The sequence below is a fragment of the Pinus tabuliformis genome, chromosome 7 (genome assembly GCF_031772625.1).
Source record: "Pinus tabuliformis cultivar Carrire ecotype Pingquan chromosome 7, CPIR1, whole genome shotgun sequence".
Taxonomy (NCBI): Eukaryota; Viridiplantae; Streptophyta; class Pinopsida; order Pinales; family Pinaceae; genus Pinus; species Pinus tabuliformis.
In genome coordinates this window covers 649,913,833-649,924,360 of record NC_142293.1, presented here as the reverse complement: position 1 = coordinate 649,924,360, position 10,528 = coordinate 649,913,833, and the positions used below count along the sequence as shown (strand labels likewise).

Genomic DNA, 10,528 nt, shown 5'->3' with positions numbered 1-10,528 from the left:
GGTAATCGTGGAGGAATATCATAACAGAAGCGTGGCCAGATCATCAGCCCACCGCTAATACAAATAATGGAGCCTGAATCCACCTTAGGAAATAAGAGGAATCCACATGGAGGATAGTTTGTTGTGTCAATCATGACACCTCCTATTTATCATGTTTTATTAATTTTTTGTGTTTTCAAGAAAAGAATCAGAACTGTTATGTAATCATTAGGACATTTAGAACATCTTCATGCTCAGACAACTGGTAGTTCAAACAATTGTAGCATTATGAATATATTTTGTAACTATTGCTTGATCTCTCTCTCTCTCTAAAAAAGGGAAGATGAAATCAGTAGTAAAGGTTCCCAAATTCTATTCTCAGGGGTTTCGAATTCAGTCTTTTTAGTGATCTTGAATTCTATTTTTAGAGAGAGGTTCCAAGTTTTGGTTCAATTGCTTGTTCCTGAGGTGGTAATTGTTCTACAAATTTCAACAGTTTGAGCCTATGATATGGACTCCATTTTTTAAGATTAATGAAGAAGATATGGTGATTCCAAGCATAGGAATGTGTAATATGTGTTCTTCCTCTGCATGTCACTTCATGTATGTTTTTCTTCATCAGAAATTGTGTAAGTTGTAGCTGTTAGATTCACTCATAAATCATGGATTTACTTATGTTATACTTTAGCAAACAATACATGTGAGATTGTAGATTTACTATATTATATTGTAGCATAAAGTACCGATGAAATATTGAGTTGGAAACCTTAAAATGTGCTCTATAATTTCTGCACTTCATTTCCTTTTTCTTTCATGATTCTACTGGGATTTATTGCTTAGGATTCTGGGTCTATCTAGCCCTCTGTGTTGAGTTCCTCCCTTATTTTTCTCCTCCGCATCTTTACTGCAATGATAAATTGAGTTTCATTTAATGTGTGTAGGCCACTAGACTTTGACATTTATTCTTGGGATGATCTATGTTATGAAACCAGCTCACAAAAAGATAGAAAAGAGAGATCCATGCCTTAGAATTCAGCCTCTTCGAGGGGGCAACCTCCTTTACATTACATAAATGAACAATTCTTCGATGATACAAATGAAAAGACCTCCTTTCTATATATAGGAGTCTAAGGGGTTATAACATAATCAGAGCCGACATAACAATAATAACGTAAGGGCACAATAATAACAATAGTGGGCTTCTATGGGGCACAATAGTAACAATATGGGCACTACATGGGTACATCAATATAATAAGTGGGTTATACTAATAACAATAAGGGGTTACACTAGTAGTATAGGGGCCTAACATGCCCCTCTCCTTCAAAAAGCGTTGTCCTCAACACTTGAGTAGTTCTTGATGCTTCTGTATAAAATTCTTGTCCTCCCATGTGGAATATTCAGCGGGTAAGTTTTTCCACTTGATGAGATACTCTGAAATTGATCGATTTCGTAGCTGTCGGGTTCTTGTTTCTGTGACTGCTCCAGGTTCCAATATGATTTTTCCTTCCTCTTCAATTTCTGGCAATATTGCTTGAATTGGGATCTTTTGCAACTTTTGAATAAGTGGCCATACTTCTTCGTCCTTCTTCCATTTATCCCTTGCTTCATTTATCCAATTTGGTTGGATAATATAAATAGCACAAAACAATGCTTCCACATCCTCATCCTTGAAGAGTCTTCCCATTCGGTAAGGTCGCCATTTTTTAAGTGCATGTAGTATTGCCAACATTTCCTTCCCATAAATAGCTTGCTTGAGATGTAGCAGTAAAAATACCCAATCACCTACATCAAAACATTTTTCACTACGATGTTGATCTACCTGTTGTTTCGTTTGATTTTGCACCGAAGTGGCGTTATCCTTTAAAAGTTGGAGAACTTGTTGTTGATGCTCGATGTGATCTTTCTTTGCTTGAACCTTTTTCTTCTTGATATGTCCTTCTATCTTTTGAGGAGTGGTAATTTCTTCCAGTCCTTTACAAGATATGGTCGGATTCATTTCTTGATGCTCGATGTGATCTTTCACTTCTTGAACATTTTTCTTCTTGATGTGTCCTTCTATCTTGATAGTTTGAGGAGTGGTAATTTCGTCCATTGAATTACAAGATATGGTTGGATTCATTTCTTCTTTCTCGATGTGATCTTTCACTTCTTGCACCTTTTTCTTCTTGATATGTCCTTCTATCTTGAGAGTTTGAGGAGTGGTAATTCTTGCCAATGCTTTACAAGATATGGTCTGATTCATTTCTTCTTTCTCTAGGGTGGTGTCCTGGCGTATATCCTCTTCTTTTGATGTTTCTTGATCCTTTTCTTCCTCCTCTTCATATTCTATGTGAAATAATTTCTTCTCAGCACACCTATGACCTTTAGTGCATTTGCTATCACAATTGTAACAAAGCCCTTTTCTTCCTTTTTCTTCCAATTGTTGTGGTGTAACCCTTGTAGGTTGTGGAAGGCTAGGAGAAACAACACTTCCATCTTTATAGTTGTGAGGGGTATGCTTCCTGGTTTCCATAATTTTGCTTTCCATTATGTCACAAAGCCCTTTTACTCTTTCCAATTGTTGTGGTGTTGCTCTAAAGAAGGTGTTGCTCTTTGTATCCTCATAATATGCTATCATTTCCTCCGTGAAAATTGACCACGTAACAAGTTTTTTACGAGAACAAAGCCCTTCATACCATAAAAATTGATCTGGCTCTAAATATGAAGATGCAATACATACCTTTTGTAACAGTTGTACACCATGTAGATCAAAATATTGCTCCATCTGAAGTATCCAATTTACCGGATCCTTGCCATCAAACTTCCTCATCTTGCTTTTTCTTGATTCTAGGAGCTCGACCTTGAAACGACTGTAACTCTGTACTTTCAGATCTTTAAGTTTTGAAATTGTGAACTATTGTAGCCCTCTGTGTCCTCTTTCCAATGCCACCAGTCTGATCCAAATTGGATTCTCTAAGAAAGAGTTATGCACAATCTCCCAAGATGACTTGATTATAGACCTTTCCAAAAGAGCGAAATTGTATGAAGTGCCACGTGTCACTGTTTCAACCTTTGGATCTGAAAAATGCATACAAGAAACTACAGTCCGTCCTCTTTCTGTACCTTCTTATGAAATTTCAATCCAATCCCCAGAGAGAAAGTTATGACGATTTTCCCTAGGTCACCTGTTTTGAATGTAATTCAGGAGTTTGCAAAAAGACCAACTTCCTCAGATCATATCTCCGCAAATATCACGTGAAAAGCTCTGAAATTCGGACCCAAGGTTCAGCGCAATTTCTTCTCAAATGGGTTTTTTTTACGACTTCTGAAACATCACAGAAAAAAAATTATAGCGAAAATGCCACGATGACCTGTTTGGAGCAGCGAAACCCTAGAATCCAAAGCTCTGATACCAAATGTTATGAAACTAGCTCACAAAAAGATAGAAAAGAGAGATCCAAGCCTTAGAATTCAGCCTCTTCGAGGGGGCAACCTCCTTTACATTACATAAATGAACAATTCTTCGATGATACAAATGAAAAGACCTCCTTTCTATATATAGGAGTCTAAGGGGTTATAACATAATCAGAGCCGACATAACAATAATAACGTAAGGGCACAATAATAACAATAGTGGGCTTCTATGGGGCACAATAGTAACAATATGGGCACTACATGGGTACATCAATATAATAAGTGGGTTATACTAATAACAATAAGGGGTTACACTAGTAGTATAGGGGCCTAACAATCTATATTGTTTATGTGTATGTTTGAATCTACCTCTGTGAAAGGTAATTAAACTAGATTTAAAATCATTTTTACATTTATCTCTTGAGCAACAATGAATTATATTCACGAGACACTGAGATGTCCTAGGCATTGACCTCTCCTCAACCCGGGGGTTGTCTCTAGTAGCTACAACAACCATCCAGTCATAATTACACCCTTTGTTATGCCTCCCTCTGTAGAGATATCATGATGTAAATGTATTGTAACAGATAACGATCTCACTGACTGTTCTTGATCCTGACTTGTCACAAGGTAAAGCACTTTAGTTATCAATTTCCATTTCTGACTTTGCACTTTAGGGGGGCAATTTGTTATAGAGCATTTTGTCACATTTGGTCAATAGGCATGTTAACTAGACCAATCAACATCCTTTTACCCCTTGTCATCACCCTTGCACAAAACCCTAATAATGACTCTCCCTAATCCCTAAATTTTTGCCTTTAACTCCTTTATTTCAGTGTTTTTAAGGCCCAACGCACTCTACTGCCTTAGGAGACTGCAATCACCAACATGTTGACCCTCTATGGACTTGCGTTGATCACCAACAAGTTGACCTTCTCTGGATCTGCATTGATCACTAGCAAGATGTCCCTTGATGGGGGTGCGCTGATTCTAGAAATTCAGGAGAAATAAAAAGAACCTCGAAGCTTCCTCTTCTAGAAGCTTCCAGAGGTTGTTCTAACCATTTATCTTGGATGAAAGTCTTGAATCCTATCCTATCCTACCTTGGATATTTCACCCCTTATGCCTTGAGCTCATCCTCCTATCAAGAGTGGATCTCAAGCCCAGATTGGTAAATGGATAAGAATTTCTAGACTACAATATGCTCCTATATATTTACTGCCATCCACAAGCTAAGGGTTGGATTTTTGAGATAGATTCTACCCTCATGCTATAGTTGTGAGAGTCATTATTGCATGCATTAGGGTGACATAGAGGTACACTTTGTGACAAGGAAGGACAAGTCAACTTGGAGGAGCTCTTTTACAAGATCAAATCTTATATTTGGTTGTAACTCTCTTCACTTATATTAATACAAAGAGTTTATTGTTTTTGTATATGTGATGTTATGATTTCATGTATTTAAATGCCATGTTGATCCATTGAATAAAGTGATTGGATGATACTACATAGATGTCGTAGATCGTTGACTTGTGTTGTTTAATTGTGCAGGTTCTAATTATAGTGATCAAAGCTAGGATTGGAGCATACAAGCCAAGAGAGGAGCGAAGCTTACGACGGATTCCAGGTAGGCTTCATCTCGTTGTCCATTTACTTTAAGGAAAACATTGGTTTCTTTGCTTTCTGTTGTTCTAGACTAGGCCATCAAGTCTAGGGAAGACACTTATGTCTGCAGTCGTAGATTCTGTATAACAAACATATTGAACTTGATGAGCCTAGTGTTTTTTACCTCAAATGTTGTTGAAGATTTGGGTTGTTGCACTTTGATAGGAAATTGCTCGAGGTGTTGCCACTTAGGCCTCATGATGGTGCTATGTGCCTCAATGTTAGGGTGCAAGGGTTGGTCTATGTGCCTCAATGTTAGGGTGCAAGGGTTGGTTTAATTAGAGGAAGATGATGTATAGGAGGGGCATTTTTTGGCATGTGCGGGGCCATGCAAATTAGATAGATATATGATTGCACTCAGATCATATTGTTCAATACTTATTTGCAAATTTATTTTCAGTGAAAACATTGCTCATAATAAACTTACAAATTTTCATTTAAGTAAACTATTAAAATATCAGTGATGTTTCAAGGTGATCAAAATCATTCATGTGTAATCATTTAAAGAGTTTTGTATTTGAAACTTTATAGTAGTATAACTCTAATCACCTGACTACTTACAATCTATCTTTTAAAAAAATAAAATTAAATAAGACCCCAAATTTGATGGCTAAGCTGGGAAAGTTAGGTAAGAATATCAGGAGCTATGGAATCATTTTATGAGAAAGAAAAATTAATTAAAACCACTAAATTTGATAGATAAGTTGGGGAAAAGATACAAGAATAAGAGTAGCTCTGGGATCAATTAATTAGAAAAGAAATATTGATAGCCAAGTTCGGAAAGGTATGTAAGAATAAAAGGAGCCATGGAATCAATCAATTAGAGGGAAGTAGAATATGGGAATGGGGCAAAAGGCCAGTGGGAACACGATGTCCCCTCACCCCACTCGATGCAGACCTACCTTCCTTGCTTCTAGCAGAGTTTGCCTCTAATGAATGGTGTCCCATGTGATTAGGAGAATCTCGTGGCTCGCAGCAAGGGGGACCTGTATCCATGGACCCCATGTGACCCTGACTTGTTTTCCCCAACATAGTGAACGCGTTGACAAAAGCTTTGGTCGACTTCCACTAGAGATTATCACTGTTCCGTTTGGGGGTGGCAGCGGGAATTCCGAATGAGTACCATTACCATAGTCTGCTGTGCCAAAAAAGCAGCCAGTAATTAAATACCCTCGTTTCTGTTTAATTTTTATTTTTTTAATACAACTTTAGTGGTTACGGTGATAATGGCGAGAAAAAAAAGAAAGCGTGAGTGGCGTATGGGTCTGGAAGGAGATCTTGTGCAGGCCCCACCAATAACAAGAAGTGATTTTTCATGCAATTAATGCCCGCGTCTATCGTTTTCGCAGTGTAAGGCATCTCTGCTTACCGTAATAATTGGGGCGGGCCCCATCGCCACGACCGATAAAACTGGACATCCAATGGATAATTATTTAATTGGAATGATGAACAGCCAGAAATGAAAAAATTGAAAATGAAAGGTAAAGCAGAATATGAAGAAGAAAAGGCTGTGTAATTACGGTCCTCTTCTTCTTGCTCTTTGTCTTTGTGTCAAGTGGGGCTCTGGATTAAAACGCACAATACATTTCTTGCAATTCACCCCAACAGCCTCATCAATCACAAGATCTGCAGTTCCAAGAACAAGAACACAAGGGTGATCTATAGAACTTGATATATAGATTTCACAATCTGGTTTTCAATCACAGCAGGCACTTCAAATTTTGTTGCAGAATAAGAGAAAAATGGCAGTGCAAGCTCAATACAACAACACCTCCTCCAATGTTCTTGTGCAAGACATGAGGAACAGGTATGGTTTTTTGTTATTTTGATTGATATTTCAAATCTGGTCTTGATTGAATTTGGTACACTCTGTTGATTTGATATATGTTAATCAATGGCCTTTTGGGTTGTTTGGTGACTGATGGCAGGATGAGAAATGTATTTGGAGGTGAGAATGGGACACCCAACTTTCCTGTTCTGTTTGCACCGGTCAATGTGCTGGAAGACTTGCAGCTTCAATATGCTGCAGCTTCTAATGGAGCTTCGGGCCAGCTCCAGCTTTTTAGTCCATGTGAGTTGGGATTCAGTGAATGGGTTCTTGAATTCTTGGGCTTATTGCAGAACCCTTGTTTTTGAATTGAAGTTGGTGATGTTTGTTATGATTTTGTCTATGCAGTTCCTGTTACTTCCAATGACCCTGCACCCAGCCTTTACCAAAATCCCAAGAAGAGGATGAGAGAAACAGAAGCAACCCAAATTCCTGGCAATAATTTTCTCCAAACGCAGACCCTGCCTAACCCAACACCGGTGTCCACTGGATTGAGATTGGCATATGATGATGAAGAGCCCAACTCCTCTGTGACATCTGAGAGCCTTGGCAACCTTTCTTTTTTGGGTGTTCTGAATGAAGATTTGGCAACAGAAATGGAGCGCCAGAAGAATGAGTTTGAACACTACTTGAGACTTCAGGTTTGTTGTTTCAACTGTGTCTGAATTCCTTGGAACCATTAGTGAAGTGCATCTTTTCATAAATGAGTATGAAGTGGATATTAATAGGATACTCATCCTTTTATAATGTCTACAGGAAGAGCACTTGGCACAGGGTCTCAAGGAGATGAAGCAAAGACACCTGGCATCGTACCTTGGTGCCATAGAGGAAGGACTGGGGCGCAGGCTGAGGGAGAAGGACATGGAAATTGAGAATGTGAACAGGAAGAATAAAGAACTGATGGAGAAGGTAAAACAGGTGGCCCTTGAAGCTCAATCATGGCATAACAGGGCCAAGTATAATGAAGCAATGGTTAATGCTCTCAGAACCAATCTGCAGCAGGCTGTTGCCCAGAGTAGAGAACAGAGCAGGGAGGGCTGTGGCGATAGTGAAGTTGACGATGCAGCTTCTTCCCATTATGGGGATAATCATAACAATTACAATGTTAACAATATGTCTGATGTCTTCAAACAGAACAAGGAGCTCAAAGAGCAGAGGAGTTGCAGGATTTGCAGGAACAACGATGTATCTATTTTGCTGTTGCCCTGCAGACATCTTTGCCTATGCAAGGACTGTGAGAATTTGCTTGATGTTTGTCCCCTGTGTCGCTCGCTGAAGAGTGCCAGCGTCCAGGTTTACATGTCCTGAAGAAGTGTAGTACTTGGCAACATTTTGGCAATTTTTGTCCATATGCCAAGCCTAGGTTCTGCATAGCTTAACTGGTTTTCATCCAGAAAATTGGTTTTTCTTGTGTGTTACAGGTGTTGCTAACTGCTAGATGCAGAAGAAGCCTCTGTAAGTCAATAGCCATTTATTTCTAAATCTTTATTTATACCATTGCCCAGATGATATGCATTTTCCTGGCATAGCATTACTGTTTCTCCAAACTTGGGCATTGCATTTGGCATGAATGAATCATCATATATTTGCAGTGCAGGGGTTCTTTGATTGCTATGGTCTATAGCTGTGATGCGATGGTGGGAAGATGCAAATTAATGACTGAAATAAAATAATAACACTTTTGCATATGGTTGTATCAAGGAAAGCAATGTGATTTTGCAGCAGGGTGGGAGAGTTCCCTATGTGTCTAAAAGAATAAATAAATAACTGTGTAACTTCGTAAGCATGGATCTAGATTTATTAGGAATCCAGAGGGATCAAACAAGACCAGGTGCTTAACATAGTTGGAACTTTGGGGGCTAAGATAGGTCTATGCTAATGTGTTTCCACAAACATTTTGATTTAATTCTCTCTAATGTGTAGAAATTGAGTTACTTGTGATTGGGAGAAGAAGATACAACAGAGGTTTATTCTGTTGAAGCCATTAATGATTTGAATTTCAGTTAAAACAACTGGTCGATTAAATTTTGTGCAGTATTTTCAGCTATATTAATTGAGCCACAAGTTGTGACTAGGAAAGTTTGATTAATCTAGACACAAAAATATAACAATTTTCAGGACCTTTTATGCCACTACCAAAGTCTTGGAGAGATGAGTCAGCCTTTGCACAAACCCTTCAGAAAAAACAGTGGAGTTTCCATTATGGAACAAACCGATAAAAATATTTGCAGCCATCTTGCCTGCAATTTGCAAATGCCAAGGAAACAGTGGAGTTTCCATCATGGAACAAACCCATTAAAACAAGAGATAAAAACGTTTTAAGCCATCTTGTCTGCAATTTGCAAATGCCAAGTAAACAGAACATGCAATCTGCAAATTGAGACTAAACCTGGATTGTGAGGGTTAACCTGTACTTAGATAAAATTCTAGATTGAAAACTTTAAGATAAGGCTAAACTTATACTCTATAGATGAAATTCTGGATTGAAAACTTTAAGGTAAGGCTAAACTTGTACTCTATAGATGAAATTCTGGATTGAAAACTTTAAGGTAAGGCTAAACTTGTACTCTATAGATGAAATTCTGGATTGTCAACTTGAAAGTGAGGATAAGCATCTACTTAATAGATAAAATTTTGGTTTGCAAAATGTAAAAGTTGTACATAATTTAAATAGAAAGTTGAAATGTATAGCTTAATCTTCACATTCTGTTCATTTTTATGGATCTGAAAGTCATGGGATTTAATGTTCTTTAAAACTGTTTTCTTGCTTATAATTTAAGCCCAATTTTCCAAGTCCAATGAAAAACCCGACAGAAGGCAATGTACGTTTCCAGTTAAAGATTTTATGTTGTGTTTTAACTTTGAAAAAATAGAACACCATGACTATAACAAAAATCAAGGGCTTTCTATAATATATAATAATAAGTGTCACCATCATCAACATATCTATCATAAGGTGACAGTTTTGGTGAAAATTCATTATATTCCCATGTGAGAGTGACTCCTTTATTTTTAATGGAAGGAGGATTTGATATTGACTTTAATTTATATTAACCTTTATGCCCACCTAGTATCATTATATATGCCAAAATAGGATGATAAGGTTGATGCCAATTAAAGATTTGGTAACAATCATATCTTGAAGAAATACCAGGCAAGCTTATTATTGTTGTTATTGTTCATAAGTAGGAGATAACTTTATGCTGCAAATTTAAATATTTCTGCTGTATGCATAGTGTAGTTTTTGAATAGCTTATTTTGAAGTTACCGTTAATAACATGTATTTTGATGGGTTTGGTAATAAAATCTAACTTTTTTATTGTTGTTTGTTTGTTTTTGTTTTTTGTTTTGTTTTTGTTTTTTGTTTTTGTTTTTGTTTTTTTTTGTTTTTTTTAAATTAAAGACAGTAACTAAAGAGATTTTGGCCTTTATATAAAGAATTTCACCTTATTCAACTAACTTCATTAATAAGGAAAACGAGTTTAAATTACATGGAGATATTGATACAAAATAAATTAGATGATTTTACAATTTATTCAACTAACTCCATTAATAAGGAAAGCAAGTTTAGATTACATGGAGATATTGATACAAAATAAACTTGATGATTTTACAATTTGGGAGGCATGGTAGCTATAACAACTTAAGATAGCAAATGAT

At 37.1% G+C, this 10,528-nt stretch overlaps 1 protein-coding gene across 1 annotated transcript; it reads left to right on the top strand.

Moving 5' to 3' along the window:
- The first annotated feature begins 6,490 nt into the window (after nt 1-6,490).
- Nucleotides 6,491-8,464, top strand: LOC149249117 (putative BOI-related E3 ubiquitin-protein ligase 2). Its single transcript, XM_089458637.1, has 4 exons — nt 6,491-6,847; nt 6,969-7,111; nt 7,217-7,509; nt 7,625-8,464. The coding sequence occupies exons 1-4, from the start codon at nt 6,783-6,785 to the stop codon at nt 8,174-8,176; spliced, it is 1,053 nt and encodes a 350-aa protein (XP_089314763.1). The 5' UTR covers nt 6,491-6,782; the 3' UTR covers nt 8,177-8,464.
- The last annotated feature ends 2,064 nt before the right edge of the window (nt 8,465-10,528 follow it).